Source organism: Macrobrachium rosenbergii, chromosome 26, assembly GCF_040412425.1.
Source record: "Macrobrachium rosenbergii isolate ZJJX-2024 chromosome 26, ASM4041242v1, whole genome shotgun sequence".
Lineage (NCBI taxonomy): Eukaryota > Metazoa > Arthropoda > Malacostraca > Decapoda > Palaemonidae > Macrobrachium > Macrobrachium rosenbergii.
The window spans coordinates 2,801,124-2,823,507 of NC_089766.1; the positions used below are offsets into that span (position 1 = coordinate 2,801,124).

General features: G+C 38.2%; 1 protein-coding gene across 2 annotated transcripts in view; it reads right to left on the bottom strand.

Moving 5' to 3' along the window:
* Positions 1-936: 936 nt before the first annotated feature.
* LOC136852907 (uncharacterized) overlaps positions 937-22,384 on the bottom strand; it is a 54,489-nt gene continuing 33,041 nt past the window's right edge. The window contains exons 2-15 of one of the 2 annotated variants that reach the window (XM_067127861.1): positions 14,654-14,754; positions 13,055-13,198; positions 12,099-12,210; positions 11,377-11,545; positions 11,107-11,245; positions 10,374-10,577; positions 9,691-9,809; positions 9,331-9,398; positions 8,999-9,079; positions 8,276-8,440; positions 5,043-5,609; positions 2,630-2,827; positions 1,796-1,951; positions 937-1,659 (exon numbers count right to left, since the gene is read on the bottom strand). In XM_067127861.1, coding sequence (XP_066983962.1) covers positions 1,565-1,659; positions 1,796-1,951; positions 2,630-2,827; positions 5,043-5,609; positions 8,276-8,440; positions 8,999-9,079; positions 9,331-9,398; positions 9,691-9,809; positions 10,374-10,577; positions 11,107-11,245; positions 11,377-11,545; positions 12,099-12,210; positions 13,055-13,198; positions 14,654-14,754 — 2,318 coding nt within the window. In that variant the 3' untranslated portion in view covers positions 937-1,564. The remainder of the gene's footprint in view (positions 1,660-1,795; positions 1,952-2,629; positions 2,828-5,042; positions 5,610-8,275; positions 8,441-8,998; positions 9,080-9,330; positions 9,399-9,690; positions 9,810-10,373; positions 10,578-11,106; positions 11,246-11,376; positions 11,546-12,098; positions 12,211-13,054; positions 13,199-14,653; positions 14,755-22,384) is intronic. The other variant, XM_067127862.1, reaches the window with a different exon arrangement.

The following is a 22,384-nucleotide window of genomic DNA, read 5'->3' on the forward strand; positions in this document are numbered from 1 at the left end:
AACAAACCAAAACTAACCACAGAGGATGACTAGAGGCTAACCGAAGGAGCTATGTGGGATGCCGCGTTTGGCGAACCGCGTGACGTCACGCGTCATTTCCTCCGGCGTTGATTGGCTGGTAGCTCGAAGCTCTCGATCTCGATAGGGCGGTGATTGGCTGCTCTTCGGGAGGACAGCGAGGACTGGGACGTCATTGGCTGATTGGAAAGGAGAACGAGCAATCCAGAGGGGAATGAACCTTGCATACACAGCTTACAAAAACACTTCAAACACTGATTTGTCAGCGGAGATTACAAAAACACTTATTTGTCAGCAGCTGAACTGACAAGCTGACTCTCTGACTGTCAGCTGACTTTTTTTCGCAAATACTTGTCAGCAGTACTGACAAGCTGACTCGCTGACTGTCAGCTCACTTTTTTTTGCACACACTTATTTGTCAGCAGTACTGACAAGCTAACTGACTGTCAGCTGAATTTTTTTTTGCAAATACTTGTCAGCAGTACTGACAAGCTGACTCGCTGACTGTCAGCTGTCTTTTTTTGCAAACACTTATTTGTCAGCAGTACTGACAAGCTGACTCTCTGACTGTCAGCTGACTTTTTTGCAAACACTTATTTGTCAGCAGTACTGACAAGCTGACTCCGTGACTGTCAGCTCACTTTTTTTTGCAGGATTTCACGCCTCAGTTCACGCATTCCAGACTCTCGATTCACTCGACTCGGGGTGACTTGCGAATCTGGGACACTCGGAAAACACTGTCATTTCAGTGATATACACGTTTAACTTTTTGTAAAGTCACCGTGTGCATGCCACAAAGTACTTATCTCTCTTTTTTTATTATTATTTTTTGTGGCATCCGATGGTTTGCAGAGGTTACGACCTTCCTTCAATTTTTTTCTGTCGCTCTGCGAATTTTTTTTTATTTCTCTCGGCGAATTTTAGTTTGGTGACTGCTGGATTTATCTCGTAAAAGATCGTTTTGAATTTTCACTGAATTTTTTCTCGGTCTTGGCACTGTTGAAATGTGTAACAGGATATTGAACCCTTCACTAAAGCGTTTACTTTTAAGGAAACACAAGGTTTTTATAGATTACCTTACTGTTAATTCAGAAGGAACTCTAGAATTGTCAGTCATTGCATTCAGTTCAATGGGAGTTCTTTTAAAGCTTTTACTACAGAGCATTTGAAAGCCACTGTCGCAATATTTTTCCCAGAAGAAACCATCTATATATATCACTATTTGAAATGTCCACAGACCACTTTGGGCATTGCCCTACATGGGCAGCTGACAGTAATTAAAAATGCCCTTTTCTAGCAAAATCCCTCATATCTGAAAAGCCATGCCCTCAACATCGAAGCCAAAACTCCCCAGATCTGGGGGCAAGTCCCTAGATCTAGGGGGAAAAAAAATCCCAAAATCCAGAGCAGGGGAAATTCTCCTTCTTCAGTCGTGTTTCCATGATGACGTCTCCACAAGTGGATGCTGATAATGGTGATGGTGATGATGATGATGACGATGTGATGTGATGAATGGTGAAACAGTGAAGATTCCTCGGCCTGATCATCACAATAGCGCTACCAGTAGCAGCGCCGTGGCCGCTAGACGCGTCCACAGTCTCAAGGATCGTGGCGCGCTGCTGGAATGCGCTGCCCTGGAAACTGGAACCGAAAGATGGAATTAATTTCCAGTTTCTGGAATTTGATTGATTCTGCGTAATGATTAAAATATTAAATATTCCAGCACTTAAGCTTGAATACTTTATATAAAATTTGAGAGACATAAAATACATCTTACTTTCATTATTCCAGGTAGGATGCTCCGTCGTGGAGGATGCCTTCTTGATCCAGGGATTTCCTGTGGTGGGGGGCCACCAGGGGGGCCTGGAGGATGAAGGATCTGTAGGAGTAGGCGCCGTGGCTTCCTTCCTTTCCTTGATTTCGCTGCAGGTTGCTGGAATATAATAATAATAATAATAATAATAATAATAATAATAATAATAATAATAATAATAATCAGTTCACAGGGTTTACGTTGGACTCGTAATATTTATCGACTGTCTATATAAACCTTCCTTCTTTAGCCTAGTATGAACGTTGAATAGAAACGTTCCCTCTTTAGCTTCCTATAAACATTCCCTCTTTATATAAACGTTGAATAGAAACTTTCACTCTTTTGGCATCCTATAAATTGAATAGAAACGTTCCCTCTTTTAGCATCCTCTAAACGTTGAATAAAATCGGTCCCCCTTTACCCTCCTATAAACGTTCTATCTTTAGCATCCTGTAAATTGAGTAGAAACGTTCCCTCTTTAGCCTCCTATGAACAAACGTTCTCTCTTTAGCATCCTGTAAATTGAGTAGAAACGATCCCTCTTTAGCCCCCTATAAACGTTCTCTCTTTTAGCATCTAAAACGTTGAATAGAAGCGTTCCCTCTTTAGCCTCCTATAAATCAAATAGAAACGATCCCACATTTAGCCTCCTATAAATTGAATAGAAACTGTCCCTCTTTAGCCTCCTATAAACTTTCCCTTTATTAGCATCCTATAAACTTTGAATAGAAACATCCCCCTCTTTAGCCTCCTATAAACCTTGAAAAGAAACGTTCCCTCCCCCTATCGTTTCCTTACCTTGCCTGACAAGCTTCATTCCATGCGCCAGGGGCTGGAGCCCCCTCTGGCAGCTGGTGCCAGCTTCTATGATGAAGAGCTCGTGGCTGTTGACCACGACGCCAGCGAAACACTCGTAGATATTAACGTCCTCTCTGTGGGTGAAGGTGTACATGACCCCGCCCTCTGACCACTGGCCTAGGCACCGGTACTCGCGCTCTGTAGAAAACGGGAAGAGGGGGAATTGTTTACAGGCACCGTTCACTGCTGCGAGTTTTTATTTTTTTATTTTTTTTTTGCGGATGGGTATTTACGGGGATTGTTCTCTGCTACATATTTCAATAAAAAATGTTATCTATTTTTTTTTTTTTTTGTTGATTATTGACTTGAATTTTAAGATTAACTTGTTATGATTATTGATAATCTTGCTGCAACATAATGTCTACACTTGGTGAAATCTGTGATACCTATATTTGATTATTTAGTTTGAATGCCTAAAGTGTGACTTACCTCCTTCAAACACAACCATACTAGTATCTACAAGACACCCCATGCATTGGTGCCAATCTTTGAATCCATGCTTTATATAAATAAATGCAATCCAAAATCAGTTTAAAGACATGCTTATGAACCATGCGGAAGCAGAAGACATTAAAAGTAAAATTATCAGAGATGCTCAAATGAAAGGTAATATTATCCAAAATAAAATGGCTTCGAACCCAGGGCTGCCGTTTCCTTATGAATTAAATTCCATTCTTTTTTCGGGTCTGGGCTAGTTAAAGCTATTGGGTTATCCATCCCAATAGCCACTTGAACTGGAAATAAAGCAGCGGCTAGGAGAGTATGGCCAGAGATTGCATTGACGAAATTAATGACGTAATATGGTGACTTCGTTTAAATAGTTTGTAAAACTATGGTTTTTTGTGGGGATGAGGGGGCAGGGGTTGGGATGATATTTTTCGGGGTGGGAGGCGGGAGGAGGCTGAACGAGTTGGATTTTAAATGCTCATTTTCAAAGTAACTGACTTTTCCCCTTTTTTTTTTTATATGAATTTAAGGTTAGCTATGTGTAATAGCAATTCATTCACAAATTAGATATTTCATCCGTGTAATCTGACTATAATTCTTACCTGATTAATATCAACCCTCAGGAAACATTACGATATATACACAGAAAAATACAAACCATAATTACGAAAGATACACGAAACTAGATTGTGCGTCAATTCTGTCTACAATTCTGACATATAAATTTGTTTACTATCCTACGAAAGAGGCTTAGAAACAAAAATAAACATCCAATAATAAGTATATAAACAGGAGCATAAATCAACACTAAGAAGGCAGACATATTTATACACTTACATCAATTATGTCTTTATATACATACACCTTCTATATTGCAGTATAATTACTGTAAGTATACGTGATATTGGTGACAGGTAGAATCTAAAGTATTCAACAGCCGTGCTTTTAGGTGAACGCAAAAATACCTATGTATATTGTAGGTTCTCTAAATCGAATTTAATGTAATAAAACAGGCTGAGGCAGAGTTGCTACTCTGTGTTATTAACTGTAATGCATTACAAGAATGGGAACTGTAGCCATGTTGAAAAGTTAAGACAGAGATAAGTCGAGAGCTTCTGGGAAGGAGAGAAACTGATTAAGTGAGATAAGAACAGACATATTTTTGTGAAATTCAGAAGTGGATATGTGCAGGTATATATAATAATTTTTTTTTTGGTGGGAGTTAATAGCAGGGAAGTTATCGTACAGCTTCAAGAATCGACATTTACTATCCAGTTATATAAAAAAGTATTAACTTCACGACTTAGGAATAATAATAAAAAAACTAACAACAAAATAAAGCAGAATGGTTCAGTGCATATGTTTTTTTTTTTTTCTACTCTGAGAACAACAACAATCTTTCATCAGCTACAGTTGCTGCTGAAGCGTTTGTGACAACAACAACAACATCAACAACAACAGCAAAAACAACAGTAATAAAAACAACTTCATTGCAGTGCTTTGTGCCAGCAAAATAAAACAAAAAAAAAAAACGGTGCCATTAAAGTGTCATGTAAAAGTGCAATCCTGATAATGGTGCTATCACGTAGAATGTGGTGGTCTTCGAGGTGATATCATCATCTCCGTCTTGAGAGGCTCTGCTTGTTTTGGAGATGAATTAAATGCTACTGTTTATCTGAACTTTTATTGCGGAGCTGTTGCTCAGATCTGCCCTGAGGACTTCATGATCAATTAGATTTTTTACTGTCTTCGTTACTGTCTCCCAATTTCGCTTATGGATGTTTACGTGTTTACTGTACATCTTTTTTGGCTTCTGATCAAGTGACGACCACAGTCTACATGAGGTCAGGGGGGTGCTGTTGACCTTTTTTTTTTTTTTTTTTGGCTGTTATTCGGGGCTTCTGACCTTCAATGATCACAGGCCCCATGCCCTTGAGGTGATGCCAAGGGGACGTGGAGTCCTCGTCTTCGATCCGGACGTAAAAAGGTCTCTCGTCTTGGTGGTGGTGAGGACGGTCTCGCTGGGGCTTGGAGTTGTGGTCCGCGGAGATTTCAACGCCCAAGTGCCGATCTTGGTGGTGTTGAGGCTGAACGCGCAGGCTCGTGCGGGCCGCTTTCTTGGGTTGAGGAGGAGCTGGAGGTGGAGGGAGAGGGGGAGGAGGGTCCGCAGGGACGTCCGGAAAGACGTAGACCTCCTCCACCGTCTGGTGCCTGTGGCGTCTTCGGCTGCTCGCCCCGATGGTCGTGAACTGCGCCTCCGAAGACCAGCTGCCCAGCTCGGCCGCCCTGACGTGCGCCCACGAAGGCCTCCGGGGGCCGCCCCCTCCTCCGCCGCCTCCGTGGCGGTGGGCGTGCCTCGTCGTGCGGGAGAGCAAGGCCCTCGGGTCTGTGATTCGGTACAATCGACTCCTCCGGTGACGTAACGCTACTTCGTCGTGGCCTTCGTCGCCCACCACGCTGATGCCCTCGGGGTCTGTGACGTCACCGGATTCGTCAGTGTTTGCTTAAGGTATAGTGCTGTCGCCTTAATACTCAAGAAACTAACTAAAATAAACCTTTTAACCCTTTTGTGTTTTGGAGACACAAAATGGCTGTTAAATGCTCCAGAGGTCTTAGGATATGATACCTTTCTGTTTGTCAATATTAATTTCTAATTGTTGCATTGCAACTTGACTGGTTTCGTCTGTGGTACTTTTCCAGACTTTTTTTGTTCTTAAAAATAACACCTGACACCCCATTTGTGTCTATTTGGGCAACGCAAGATGCCGTGATTTATCGATCAGTCAGTCAGTTTAGTTGATCATTGTATCATACTAGAAGTAAGGGGATTATTTTTATTCACTCTAAAATCATAATTATCAAGATACATAATGGTGATTATGTTTGGCGACATTGAGATAAACCACGCCAGTCTTTTTTACGGTTTATTGCAGTAGATTACATTTTATTTAAGGCGTTTATTTTTTTGTAAAAAACAAAACCTGTCTATTTAAATTGTAGGAAGAGAGTTGATAATTTAATTGCCGTGTTTGGGAAGGCATACCTACTTGCGAAATACCTATGAATTATACAGTTTACGTAGAAAACAATAAATTAATTTTTCAATGGTTCCTTACCAGGGAGAAGAGGCAGTTTGGAAGCAAATGAATGAATTAACAATGCTGAAATTGAAGAAATAAAAAAAAAACAAAGTCACGAAACCTTTACATATATAAATATTCATTACCCAAAACCCCAGTTTTTAATAACATTAGCAAACTAGCTTTGTCATTCCGTAAATTTAAACCTACTTTTGCTTAAATTAGGTCTACGTTAGTTGGTATATCATGCTGTTAGTAACATTCGTTAGCAAACATTCTTCGGATCTTCAGTGAAATGTTAGTTTCTCAGACACCATGTATAGGATGTTTGAGGTCAACATTCGCATTTTCATAGAATGTTTATTTGATGTTTTAAATGTTATCCCCGTTCAGGCATAATGTTTATCCCGGCATGTTAGCAGTCAAGCATAATGTTAATGTTTAGTCCAACCGGACGCTTCATAATAAACTTAAGGTATAGAAAGTATCTTCAAAACATGTTGAAATATAAAATATTTTGCCTGGTTGATATCAAATTGAAAGGTCTGTGGCAGTTTAGGTTTTGCTGAGATCAACGAGAATTTTCATTTCGTCATATCTGCTTTCAAGATAGCTTTAAGGAAATGGTTTTTATGATACAAATTTGATAAATGCATTCACTATCTCAATCTTTATTTTAGAGTCTTCGTTTTGTGAGACTACCAAATGAATGAATCAGCTTATTAAAATCATATCTGTGCACAAGAGATTCTTATTAGTATACATGTGTTTTTCATTATCTGATTAGATATTAAATATTAAATATTCAGTAAGATTATTCTAAATTTTTTTATGATACTTTTTCAAGTTGTTTTCGAATTGGACCACCAGTTTTTTATGATATTAAGTCAATTCATTAATTAACTTGTTATTCGATTTGAGATAAATAAATTTTAAAAAATCTGAATATGTAAATTGATATTTCTATAAATTAGTGGATTCTATATGAACTTTTAAAGGTATACTAAACACCTTTATATTTTTACAATTTGGCGTCATTTATATATTTTTAAAATAATGTAAATTATAAATTGAAATACACGAACTTTCATCGGACTGAAATCTATTCAGTGAAATCAAATTTTGAATTTTCTCGAATCTTAAATTTCGAACTGAATTCTTTAAAATAAAATTTTTCTAATGGACTTTAAAAAATTAACTAATCTAAAAATCGTAGCTGTCTACCACCCACCACCAGCAAAGACCAGCTTTCTCTTTTAATTTCGTCACCTATAAATTTTATAATGTAAACATACAAGTGTTTTTCTGGTGTTTACAAAGGCCTGGGGATATAATGAATCTCTGTTTGAGTCTTATTTGGTTTTTACATTTACATTTGGGGAAATTTTTACTTTGGGGGAATCTCTCTCTCTCTCTCTCTCTCTCTCTCTCTCTCTCTCTCTCTCTCTCTCTCTCTCTCTCTATATTTACATTTTGGGAAATCTCTCTCTCTCTCTCTCTCTCTCTCATATTTACATTTTGGGAAAATTTTTACTTTGGGGAAGTCTCTCTCTCTCTCTCTCTCTCTCTCTCTCTCTCTCTCTCTCTCTCTCTCTCTCTCATATTTACATTTTGGGAAAATTTTTACTTTGGGGAAGTCTCTCTCTCTCTCTCTCTCTCTCTCTCTCTCTCTCTCTCTCTCTCTTATGTTTATTTACATTTTGGGAAAATTTTTACTTTGTGGAAATCTCTCTCTCTCTCTCTCTCATTTTGGGAAAATTTTTACTCTGGGGAAATTCTCTCTCTCTCTCTCTTTCTCTCTCTCTCTTGGAAAGCCCACGTGTAAAAATGATCCCATTTCTTAAAGCAAACTTAGTATTTCGTCATCATAGAAAACATAAAAATTTTCAAGTTTTTAATCAAAATCAGAAAAAAACTAATTGAAATAAAATCAAGTTTTGAGCTTCCTGTCAATAAAAAAAAAAACACTAACCAGTAAAAGCACTATGCTTCAATCTCCTTGTAAACACCAGAGAAAAACCAGTTCCAAAAATCATAAAGAGTTCAAACACCAACTTACCTTCGTAGACCTCGGAAGCGTTGAAGCAGGATGACACTGTGTAATACATGTGTTGTGGGTCGTCGCAGTCAGAGTACAGGCGGGCACAGAGTTCCTTGGCGTCTGGGATGACCCCAGTGTACTCTCCCGTTATGGGGCAGCTGCTCTGGTTTTCTGGGTCCAGGCCTGTTGATGGGACGAGGGGAAAGAGTGGGTTATTTTCGGTGGTCTGGGGAGAGGGGAAAACGAGCCTAAAATATGGGTTATTAGGGTGTTCTGGGTCCAGGATTGTTATGGGACGAGGGGACATTGTGGGTTATTTGTGTGTTGGGGGGGGGGAAACAAGGAGAAATTGTGGGTTAGCTTGGGTGTTCTGGGTCCAGGCCTGTTGATGGGACGAGGGAAAGAGTGGGTTAGTTTGGGTGTTCTGGGTCCATGATTGTTATGGGACAAGGGGAAAAAAATTTGTTTTTTTTTTGGGGGGGGGAATCATTGGTTAATTGGATGCTTATGGGTCCACGATTATGGGAAGAGCAGAAATTGTGGGTCATTAAGGGTACTTATGGGTCGAGGAACACTATGGGACGAGGGAAATAATTCTGGGTCTACGAGAAGATGTGCATAAAGGCTCTTTTGCATGAAGAGGGGAATGTGGGTCAATTATCATGACTCCTATCAAAGAGTGAAACAGAAAACGGGAATAAAATAGAAAACGAGAATCGTACAGGTACGAAACCAACTTACGTCCTTGCGTGTTCCAGACTTGTCCACGAAACATGTCGTCGGAGCAGACTCTGGAGGCGTTGTAGATTTGGCTGGGATAAGCTGCAGAGAGAGAGAGAGAGAGAGAGAGAGAGAGAGAGAGAGAGAGAGAGAGAGAGAGAGATTGATTAATTAATTAATGAAATGTTGTCAAAGGTGGTTTTATATATTTCTTGATGTATATATTATGTTTACATATTTATTAATATATATGAACAAATATGCAATTTATTTGTATAAATGATTATATATATATATATATATATATATATATATATATATATATATATATATATATATAAATTAATACTTACATATCTGATACTCTATAACATTGGCTGCCCTTCTTTTGATCCAAATGCACGTGAATTCTTCCTCTCCACTGGAAAATATAAATTTAAATTTAATGAAATTAAGTTAAATATAATAAATTTACTAATTTTAGTTTTAATTATAGCTATAGTTACAGTTATAGAAGTATGTACATAAATTAAATTGAATTTGAATTAAATATAATAAATTTATTAATTACAGGTATAATTATAGAAGAATGTAAATATACCTCAGTAAGTTAGAGGCCACAGATGAGACTGATTCATTACACATATACAACCAAATCAATTAATTTTTTAGCCGTGCAAACACGGTGGATTTTGTGCTACTAATGTACGTACCACTGTGTCTGGGAGTACAGGGCGTACCGTTCCCCATGGGGGGCGTGCTGCGAGAGACACAGCGTCTTGTACTTCTTGTCCGCTGTGTCGTCCTGGAGCCACAGATCATGTTCTTCGATCTGTGGAAAGGAGAAGAAATTATTATTATTATTATTATTATTATTATTATTATTATTTATTATTATTATTATTATTTCTGATTTTAAGATTGCCTACTGAAGATTCTGAAAGCTTTAAGACTGCCTATCTGAATATTCTGAAAATTTTAAGACCTTGCTTATCTGAAAATTCTGAAAATTCCTATTTGAAAATATCACCCACCTAAAAACTTCTGAAAATTCTGAACATTTTAAGACCACCCTGTCTGAAAATTCTGAAAAATTCAGACTTTCTGACCTGAAAATCTGAAAATTCTGAAAATTGCAAGACCACCACCCTGAAAATCCTGAAGATTTCAAGCCTCCCTGTCTGAAAATTCTGAAAATTTTCAGACTTTTTATCTGAAACTTCTGAAAATTCTGAACATTTCAAGACCACCCACCTAAAAATTCTGAAACTTTCAGGCCTCCCTGTCTGAAAATTCTGAAAATTTTCAGACTTTCTACCCGAAACTTCTGAAAATTACAAGCCTCCCTATCAGAAGACCTGAAAATGACAGATTCTGAAAATTCAAAGACCCCTACCTGAAGATTCTGGAAAGTCCCCCTCGCCCACTGGGGGAACGTGCAGGAATTGGTCTGGGCGACTGCGGGCGGGGACATGGGCGTGACGGGCGTGAGGACCATGGTCTCGTAGCCGTCCCACGGGCTGTGGAGGTGATTAGTACAGGTGGCGTCGATGCTGAAACTCAGGTAGACTCGTCCCGTGGTCTCTTCCACCGAGTACATCTGAGAAGGGAATGGGATAGGTTAGTCTCTCTCTTTCTCTCTCTCTCTCTCTCTCTCTCTCTCTCTCATTCATTCATTTTATGGGTCTCATTTAAATTTGTTACCTGACCTATTTCTTTTGATGCTTGTTTTCTCCTCCTCACGCATTTAGTGATTCTCTCTCTCTCTCTCTCTCTCTCTCTCTCTCTCTCTCTCTCTCTTTTGTCTTGAGACAATCGTTTCTACTCTATTTTCTTTATTCAAGTTCTTCTTTTACTCATTTTTGTTCTATAGCTTACAATTTTTCATTTCTTTCAACTTCAGTCTCTCTCTCTCTCTCTCTCTCTTCGTAATTCTTTCATCGCTTATTTTTTGTTATTTAACCTGTTTTTCATGACTGTGTTCTCCTCCTGACATTTAACTTGAGAGCCTCTCTCTCTCTCTCTCTCTCTCTCAGAGGAAATCCTCCCCCACCCTCTACCCCTTCCACACAATACCCCCTCCCCCCCTCCCTCATTTCCGAATTCCCCGAACGCCAAAGCCCACTCACAGCGCATCGGTATCTCGGCTGGTTATCCGTGGTCACCTCGGGGTCCCACAGGGCGAGGTACTTCTTCCCGTCGTGTCCTTCCCAGTCCCCCAGGCACCTCAGCCCCATGGTCAGTTCCCCGAAGGAGCATCTCCGGAACCTGGGGTGTGAGATTTATAGAATGAAATATATAAAAACGTCAAATAGAGATGGATGGATTACGATAAAGATCAATGAAATCAGATTGATGGACTTGAGAGAGCGTGACCTTGGATCCTTCCGCTTGCTTACCTGAGCTGGAGCTCGGAGCCCTTGGGGCAGTTGGAGAGTTCCGACGTCGGGTCCGGGCATTCCACGGAGCTCTCCGTCCCGTCGTTCACGTCGTAGGTGAAGCGGTAACGGCCGTTGATCGGGCAGAAGACACGGTCGATTAGACCGTCCTGGGTGAAGCTTCGGGATTCTAAGGAGAGAGAGAGAGAGAGAGAGAGTGAGGAAAGGTTAGGAAATAGTAAAAAAAAATAAACTAATGAAAAGTTTTTTTGTTTTATTATTAAAACAGAATATGTTTTATTATTAAAACAGAATATATGTTTTATTATTAAGACAGAATATATGTTGTGTTTATGAAAACGGTTTTTTTTATTAAGATATAAAAAATCTTATTTCTGTTGTATTATTAAATAAGTTATTGTTTTTCTACAAAAGGATAAAACAACTCTTCTTCTAATATTTTAATGATAGGGGGTTGTTTTTCTATAAAGGATTTTTAACTACTTTTAGGCAAGCACAATATTGACTCTTGCGTTCTCCATAAAAAAAACCGTTTGGCCTTAATGAGAATGAAATTAAAATTGCTTTTAAGGTCAGATTTCTCCTTTTAGGCCTAAAATCACTTTTCTCCGACGTTGATAAAGAAACTGTGACCTTATCAGAAAAGTTTTCACTGACCCTTACATAGAAGTGAGACCTCGCAACCTTTGACCTCAATCCCACCCCTCCCCAAATATACTCACTGTAAAGCATAATCTCTCTGGCCCGCTTGATTTGGATGTCGTGCATCGTGGGGCACGTCTGCACGGCGGCTTCCTCCGTCGAGTAGCACTTGTTGAGGCCCTCCGTGTAAATCTGTAGAAGAAGGTCATGTTTGTGGAATTAGCATCGAGATCGGGCGGATTCTGAAAAGTCGTGGTTCGAGAGCACGTTCTATTTGTCATAACAGTCAGGGGAAGGTGATCTGAGTGGAAAGTGTTTTGCCGAAATGAACACGACCTGTGGCTATATTTATTCGCTTTTATTTTTTTTTCTCTTTTCTGATCTTTGATGTTTGGTTTTGGGGTCAGTTTTTAGCCCCAGGGGGAAGAATGGACAGCTGAGGATGTTTAGGATATTAAGTTTTGTTTGAAATTGATGGACAAAAGTCTCTCTCTGTTGGCTAGAAAAGAAGAATTTTATCTTGGGAGGAATCTGCAACTTTCTATTCCAAGGCTGTCTCATCAGTGTCACCCCTTTAGGGATGCCTTTGTTTTGGGAATGATAATGTGGCACTTCCTGTTGTCTCTCTCTCTCTCTCTCTCTCTCTCTCTCTCTCTCTCTCTCTCTCTCTCTCTCTCTCTCTCTAAAATTATAGAAAAATTGTATATTCACCCAATTATCTATCTTAATTTATCACTCTTCAATTTTATAATTAACTTTCTTCCCTGAGCAAATTCTCTCTCTCTCTCTCTCTCTCTCTCTCTCTCTCTCTCTCTCTCTCTCTCTCTCTCTCTCTCTCTCTCAAAATATAGAAAATCTCTAATACCCTCAAATATCTCCCATCGTAATTTATAACTCTACGATCTTATAATTAATTTTCTTCCCTGAGCAAATCTCTCTCTCTCTCTCTCTCTCTCTCTCTCTCTCTCTCTCTCTCTCTCTCTCTCTCTCTCTCTCTCTCACAGGGCTGCTGCCACTGCTGCTTCTCGCCTCTTACCTGGATGACATTTCCGGAATGTAGGGACACGTGGAAACATCTGAAGCAATCCTGGCCTCCCGTAGGATCCCTTAGGATGACGTTATTGTCGAATTTCTTGTGGCAGACGCCCCACACGGGGATGGCGTCTGGTAGGATGGTCACCTTTTTGGAGGAGAGAATGGGAGAATAGTAAGAATGGCAAGAATAGGCCAGTTTGTGGATGGTTTCAGGACTGCAAGAAGGAAGTGGGGTTTGAATTCTTGAAGGCAGGAAATGTTAAGGTAATTAAATGGGATTCTAGTGGAGTAAATTAAATTTAGTACAGTTATATTCGTATTAGGACCAATTATCATTTAATAATTGTAGGATTGGTCAGATGGTGGATGGGATGGTTTAGGATTGTAGGAAGGAAGTGTGGTTTGAATTCTTGAAGGCAGGAGAATGTTAAGATAACTGAATGGGATTTTATAAGTGACTTAAATTTAGTACAGTTATATTCGTATTAGGACCAATTATCATTTAATAATTGTAGGATTGGTCAGTTGGTGGATGGTTTAGGATTGTAGGAAGGAAGTGTGGTTTGAATTCTTGCAGGTGGGAGAATGTAAAGATAATTGACTGGTATTTTAGTGGGTTGGCTTTAATTTAGTGCAATTATATTTTTATTAGGACCAATTATCATTACGTAATTGTAGGATTGGTCAGATAGTGGATGGTTTCAGGATTGTAGGAAGGAAGTGTGGTTTGAATTCTTGAAGGCAGGAGAATGTCAAGATATTTGAATGGGATTCTAGTGGAGAGGCTTAAATTTATTGCAATTATATTTTTATCAGGACCAATTATCATTAAATAATTGGTTTATGGACACAGTAAAAATGTTCTTCCTATGAATATGGGGAGGTTATATTTATTTAAAAGTAATGAGCAAAAACCTAATATATTATAAGCAAGTGTCAAAAAATTCATGAAAAGTTTTTGCATGGTATAAAATAATCAGTTGAAGAACACAGGTAGGTTATGCACTTATAAGTAATGAACAAAACCATGAAATATTGTAAACAAGTGTAAATAAAGATTCCAAGAAAAATTTTACATGATAGAAAATAATCAGTTTATAAAATCTGAGACAAAAATTCGTTAATAGTGAGGAGGTACAAGATTTTATACAACATGAGGCATTGTCCACCATTTTACTGGATGCAAAACAATAATTTTTTTTATAAAATCTTCAGAAAAAAAATCAATAATAATTTAAACCTGGCCAGAAAATTTTGTACAACTAATGAAAACAGCATCAGTCATTTTCCCCCCATCAAGATAAATACTGCCCTAAAATGGAAGGCTGCAGTATCTGCAAAAATACAAAACTGAGAAAAATGGTGCATACTGCAGTTTTCCCTTGCCTTACTACTGATTTTGCAGATGCTGCAAATGGGACCCCCGAAACAAAGCATTGAAGAATCATTCTGAAACTGCAGTAACTTGTGTATTAGTGCCTCACGAACCCAATAGGTGGCATATCTCAATTTCGAAAATTTTGCAGATACTGCAGAGTACACCAAAGACCACGCCTGAATAAAAATGAGTAAATTTCTTATGAAACTGATATATACTCACCTCTGAATACTGGTGGACCGACCCACCCGATATCGTGGAAATACTTGACTGTGTGGCGAATATGCCTTGGTATTCCATGGGAAAATAACACACGCATGACACTGGAACAGAAAGGAGAATTACGTTATTTTTTAAGCTGTAATTACGAGGAAGAACGTGTGTCATTCTTGTACGAATGTGACTGGAAATTTTGCCTTTGAAAAACTAAAGAGAAAAAAACTTGACCAAGCAATAGAGAGAAGATTTTTTTTTTTTTGTTACTCAAGCGGGGCAGGTTTTTCTGAGGGGGTAGAATTTGGCCAAGTAATGGAAAGAAGAATGTTTTTTTTTTTTTAGTTACTCAAGGGGCAGGTTTTTCTAAGGAGCGTGTAAAAATGACGGAATGTTATAATATTTATATTTGTTTACAAAAGATTTTTTTTTAGTTGCTCAAGGGGAGTTTTTTTCTGGAGGGGTGAAAATGGTGGAATGTAATATTTATATGTTTTTGTATCAGAATGACAGTAAGTAAAAAAAAGTAAATAATGGTATCCCTACCTTACAAAATACTAAATATTTATAAACCTAATCTAGTTGTCGCATAACTTATATTATAATTGAACCGAACACTTGTGACGTTTCTTTAAAATATATATAAGAAAATATATGCAAAAAACAACGGCATATCCAGCTAATAAAATCACATTGATAAAAACAGGTTATATTTGGACTAAAATAAAAACAAGTAAAAAATGCGCCGAAGGAATCAAGTTCTCTGTACAGCGTATAATCAAGGTCACCGAAAATAGATCTATCGTTCGGTGGTCTCCGTATAATGCTGTATGAGCCGCGGCCCATGAAACTTAAACCACGGCCCGGTGGTGGCCTGGCTTATATCGTTGCCAGCAGTATGATTATAGCTAACTTTAACCTTGAATAAAATAAAAACTCCTGAGGCTAGAGGGCTGCAATTTGGTATGTTTGATGACTGGAGGGTGGATGATCACTATACCAATTTGCAGCCCTCTAGCCTCAGCAGTTTTTAAGATCTGAGGGCAGACAGAAAAAGTGCGGACACTCTCAGCCGGCCGTGGTTGCCTGTGCTGTTGCGTTGCCAGACGCAAGATGATGGCTAACTTTAACCTTAAATAAAATAAAAACTACATAGGCTAGGGGGCTGCAATTTGGTATGTTTGACGATTGGAGGGTGGATGATCAACATATCAATTTGCAGCCCTCTAGCCTCAACAGTTTTTAAGATCTGAGGACGGACGGAAAAAGTGCGGACGGACAGACAAAGCTGGCACAATAGTTCTTTTACAGAAAACTAAAAAAACTGATTACGGGACATTACAGCCTTTTTTTTTAGACGCGAGAGGAATTTTTCCTGGCCCAGCGAGCATTGTATGTAAATTAGCATTCGTGTCCTGTAATATCAAGAAACGCCAGAATAAAAAAGCGCTCATGTAATTTTCAATATCGTATTGTTAGACGGCTGACAAAGAACTCAACTCTTGTTATTGTTTGTTGTTTGTTGTTTGGTACGGAGATGTTTTTTGTTGTTGTTAACGGAATAGCCAGGCGGATTGGTACTTTGTTTTTATTTTTATCATATTTTGTTTTTATTTTCATAATATTTTTTCTTATAGTTCCTTTTCTTTTCTTATTAATATTTGTGTAATTTTTAAGGTGAAAGTTCGTAAGGAATTTGTTGTGTATTGCTTGACTAATAGAAAGTTTAAGCTCTCTCTCTCTCTCTCTCTCTCTCTCTCTCTCTCTCTCTCTCTCTCTCTCTCTCTCTCTCTCTCTCTCTCTCTCTATATATATATATATATATATATATATATATATATATATATATATATACATATATATGTGTGTATATATACAGTATATGTATACATATGTGTGTATATAAATATATGTGTGTGTTAGTGTATGTGTATGTGTACACATAGCTACACAGCATAACCACTGACTCCACAAAAACGCAAAATCAAATACACCTTTTGTTTCTTCATTTTCCGCCAAGCAGAGACACAGAACTAAAAGGGGATACACAGACTATACAGGGTATACCTAAGTGAGTGTTACTCTCGTCACGAATTCCTTCCGCAACTGACACCCAAGGTGGCTTCAATGGATGGGCTGAGAAACAGAAAGAAGACTGGTTTTTGATTTTGTGTGTCAGAAAGAATACTGTGTTTTGATTGCTTTTATTTGTTTGTGCTTTTCTTTATTTATTTCTTTCTTTGTTTATGTTTTCTTTTGTTTACTCTGACCCTCAAATTCGAAGTTTTGTTTTTCGTTCAAAAAAATTTTTTTTTTCAATTTTCTGAGTAAAATTTTTTTTTTTATTTTCTGTATTTTCCGTTTTTAGTTTTCTGTAAAAGAAAACTATTGTGCCGGCTTTGTCTGTCCGTCCGCACTTTTCTGTCCGCACTTTTTCTGTCCGCCCTCAGATCTTAAAAACTACTGAGGCTAGAGGGCTGCAAATTGGTATGTTGATCATCCACCCTCCAGTCATCAAACATACCAAATTGCAGCCCTCTAGCCTCCTCAGTAGTTTTGATTTGATTTAAGGTTAAAGTTAGCAATAATCGTGCGTCTGGCAACGATATGGGCCAGGCTACAACCGGGACGTGGTTAAAGTTTCATGGACCGTGGCTCATACAGCATTATAACGAGACCACCGAATGAGAGATCTATTTTCGGTGGCCTTGATTATACGATGTAGCGGCTGTACTGAAAATTCGATTGCGCCGAAGAAACTTCGGCCCTTTTTTTATTTTTTTTTTCCAGTCTGAAAACTTTTTCAATCTATATTTCTAAAATTCCGAGCTTGTAATTCTTGCCCCTAAACATTTCCTAAATATTTCTTTTAATGTCGAAAAATGTAAACTCTCTCTCTCTCTCTCTCTCTCTCTCTCTCTCTCTCTCTCTCTCTCTCTCTCTCTCTCTTGTCGTATCATGCTTTGTAATTCTCTGTTATTATTTGGAGACTCCTCTGTTATTTGTCTGTAATTTTTCACAGAACGCAAACACCTCAGTCTGTTATTAAATTCTATTAAGGATGGTCTCGCTAATTTCCTAATTTTTTATATATATATTTTTTTTTGGTAAGGTTTAGTACAAATTTTTCTTGAAGTGATTCTTCTGGTAATTGAAGCGTGTGGTTATTATTATTATTTTTTATTATCGTTATTGGTATTGTTATTATAATTAATAATAATAATAATTGTAATATTATTATTAACACTAGCCTAGTCTGCTTATATATACACACACACACACACACACACACACACACATATATATATATATATATATATATATATATATATATATATATATATATATATATATATATATATATATATATATATATATATATATATATATATATATATATAGAGAGAGAGAGAGAGAGAGAGAGAGAGAGAGAAAAAAACTCTCCTGACCCAAACTTATAGATCAAAAATAAACAAAAAGAACCAGAATGTCAGATAAACGATAAGGATGTTTGGGAATAGAAGTCGATTAAGGCTGTTGTCACTACACTTGATAAGTGAGTGATGGGTCGCCGTGACTCCGGACAGCCAAATGACGGGTGGGCGAAGAGGAGGAGGTTGAGGAGGAGGAGGAGGAGGAGGGAGGAGGAGGAGGAGAAGGAAGAGGAGGAGGAGGAGGAGGAGGAGGTGAAGGAGAAGGAGGAAGAGGAGGAGGAGGAGGAGGAGGTGGAAGAGGAGGAGGAGGAGGAGGTGGAGGAGGATGTAGAGGAGGTGGAAGAAGAGGAGGAGGAGGAGGAGGAGGAGGAGGAGGAGGAGGAGGTGGAAGAGGAAGAGGAGGAGGAGGAGGAGGTGGAAGAGGAGGAGGAGGAGGAGGTAGAAGAGGTGGAAGAGGAGGAGGAGGAGGTGGAAGAGGAGGAGGAGGAGGTAGAAGAGGTGGAAGAGGAGAAGGATGAGGTGGAGGAGGAGGAGGAGGAGGAGGTGGAAGAGGAGATGGAGGAATTGGAGAAGGATGTAGAGCAGGAGGAGGAGGAGGAGGATTTGGAAGAGGAGGAGGAGGAGGAGGAGGAGGAGGAGGAGGAGGAAGGCGAGTATCACTCCCCCGACGGCGCCGCCGAAAAGCATAAGAGGTCTGAGAAAGTTCTAAGCGTTCCATTCTACTGTTTATTTGTTTCCCGAATTATCACATTTACTTCAATGTATACATTGCTGTTAACACGTATACTTTCCGTGTAATTTCAATTTGTATACTTTGCGTACAATTTGAACCATACAATCATTATACTGAATTTTTCACAGGCCTACATTAATTCTTGACGAAGATTCTCTTTGTATATTGAAATCTTTATTAGTGGCCTCGCCAGGCTTATCTTATTTTATTTTATTTTTTTTTTTTGTGGGCTAGGCTATTGCTGGCTTAAATGGAGGTTCGTTTAATATATTAAATTAACAAAAGAACACATTTTGTAGCAAATAAATGGTAGTTATGGATCGAAATATCTGCCAATTTGAGACATTTTAAAAGTAAGTTAGTTTATATATATATATATATATATATATATATATATATATATATATATATATATATATATATATATATATATATATATATATATATATATGTGTGTGTGTGTGTGTGTGTGTGTGTGTTTGTGTGTGTGTGTATGATCAAAAATAAAAATAAAAAGCCATTGCTGGTTCTGGTAGTTAAAGAAATTATTTCAAAAATGGAAAAATACAAAAGATATTTATAATTATGACGGTTAAAAACTAAAAAAAAAAAAAACTGAAGAGAGAGAGAGAGAGAGAGAGAGAGAGAGAGAGAGAGAGAGAGAGAGAGAGAGAGAGAGAGAGATTCTTCTTTCAAACGGTACAATAGCAAAGACAAACAAACTTCCAGACACCGGAACCGGCGGTAAAACCCCTCCCCTCCCCTCCCCTCCTTTTTCCCCTACCCATCTCCCCTCCCCTATCCCCTCTCATTCTTCGCTAATGAACTGCAAAGAAACCACTTGTGATAATGATGAATATGCTGTGAAGGTGACGATTCTCTCTCTCTCTCTCTCTCTCTCTCTCTCTCTCTCTCTCTCTCTCTCTCTCTCTCTCGTTGATGGTGAGGGTATCCAGATATTTTCTATAAATTTATTTATTTTTCTATTTATTCTTTTTATAGAGAGAGAGAGAGAGAGAGAGAGAGAGAGAGAGAGAGAGAGAGAGAGAGAGAGAGAGAGAGATAAAATAAAATCGAAGTATGATAAATTGTGATGGGAGTTACCCTCTCTCTCTCTCTCTCTCTCTCTCTCTCTCTCTCTCTCTCTCTCTCTCTCTCACATGATGACGATGGCGAGAGAGAGAGAGAGAGAGAGAGAGAAGAGGAAATAAATATATTACGGTGAAAGGTAATTGGGAAAACACCAATAAACTGCGGGGAATCGTCTTCGTGCAAGCAAAGTGGTAATAAATGGCTCTTTAAGTCGACGATTGTGGGCTAAAATTGCTCTCTCTCTCTCTCTCTCTCTCTCTCTCTCTCTCTCTCTCTCTTCTCTCTCTTTATTTGTAATTCATTTATTTTTATCACCTCTCGTGTTTCGTTTAATGCTTGTTTCCTCCTTTCCACGCATTCAGTAATTCTCTTTCTCTTTCTCTCTCTTGTTCTCTCTCTCTCTTCTCTCTCTCATTCAATAAGAGTTTTAAACTGAGGATTCTTTCCTGTGCTAAAACACAATGTGAAATTTTCCTGTATATATATATATATATATATATATATATATATATATATATATATATATATATATATATATATATATATATATATATATATATATATATATATATATATATATATATATAGATAGACAGATAGATAGATAGATAGACAGATAAGATATAGAGATAGATAGATAAATAGATAGATACATAGATAGACAAAAATACATAGATAGATAAATAGATAACTAAAATCTTCCAATTGATACATAAATACTATATAATAAGCACTTCGATGAAAACGAACTACAAACAAATACAAAAGTACATTTCCTAAAAAGCAAGAGAGAGAGAGAGAGAGAGAGAGAGAGAGAGAGAGAGAGAGAGAGAGAGAGAGAGAGAGAGAGAGTTTTAAAAGTCTCTCGTGGGTGGGCCTCACAGCGTCATCCACTGTAATTTTTTTTTCAAGCCCTCGCGTGACTGTTGACGGGTCATACAATAAGACTGTCAGACTACATCTGGTTATGAGAGAGAGAGAGAGAGAGAGAGAGAGAGAGAGAGAGAGAGAGAGAGAGAGAGAGACTGAACTTTGTTCGGATCTGCATATAAATGAACACATCAGAATGATCATGATAAAAGATGAATTTAATATATAAATTAATAGAGAGAGAGAGAGAGAGAGAGAGAGAGAGAGAGAGAGAGAGAGAGAGAGAGAGAGAGAGAGACTGAACTTTGTTCGGATCTGCATAAAAATGAACACATCAGAATGATCATGATAAAAGATGAATTTAATATTAAATTAATAGAGAGAGAGAGAGAGAGAGAGAGAGAGAGAGAGAGAGAGAGAGAGAGAGAGAGAGAGAGAGAGAGAACTTTGTTCGGATCTGCATAAAAATGAACACTCAAAATGATCATAATAAAAGATGAATGTAATATGTAAATTAAGTGTGTGTGTGTGTGAGAGAGAGAGAGAGAGAGAGAGAGAGAGAGAGAGAGAGAGAGAGAGAGAGAAGAAATGAACACATCAGAACCATAACAAAAGATGAATTTCATATATAATATAATCCTAGAATCAGTCTGATTCGGTCCTTTCTAAATGTGAACTATAAAATGACTATGGAATACCTACATAAACAATATCTATATAAACTATAACAAACAACTATAAAAACTCTATAAACAACAGCAGTAAACAGCACGAGCTAATAGAGGAAATAAGAGGGATGTTTTAGGGTTTCTGCTTTCGGCTTCAAGAGAAAAAAAAAATTCTGCAGAAGGAGAAAAGGAAATTGAGGAAGTGGTGAGGAGACACTTTGACACCTTTCTCTCCTCCTCCTCCTCCTCCTCTTTCTCCTCCTCTGATAGGTTCTTTTCCGTGCCTCTTCCTCGCTCGTCATTAGAGGAAAGCAGTCGAAGGAAGGAAATGCATGGAGGAGGAGGAGGAGGAGGAGGAGGAGGAGGAGGAGGAGGAGGAGGAGGAGGAGGAGGAGGAGGAGGAGGAGGAGGAGAAAGTGTGACTGGGCCTTCTCACCTGATCGTTAATTAGGCAACGGCGGGACGTTTCTGTAAATATGTCGGACACCAACGTTTCAGTGCACTGGTATTGAACAAACGTGCAGGTGAAAAACGTTTAAATTGATTAATTAGAAACGTTTGAGGGAAATTCATCCGGACACAAACGTTTGAATTACCTTAGGGATGAGTTAAATGGTCTACAGGGTGTCTCCAAAAAGTTTTATCAAGGACCTCGCATTCCTTGTCACCCATATGTCAGTTCCTTTCTCAGACTGCTAACTTTTGGTACAAGGAAGAAATTGTTCTTTCATCCTAAGAGAAGTAATTAGCAGAAGTAATTACCATGAATAATTAGTAGAAGAGTTGAAAGAACATTGTTTTGAAAAAGATGTAAAGTGACAAATTGAATCAAAACACACCCATTTGCAAACACTTATACCCTTTAGGATGTCACTGGATATGGTAGTCATTCATCTCTCTCTCTCTCTCTTAAAAGTTATTTCTGAAATCAGATCAGAGAAAT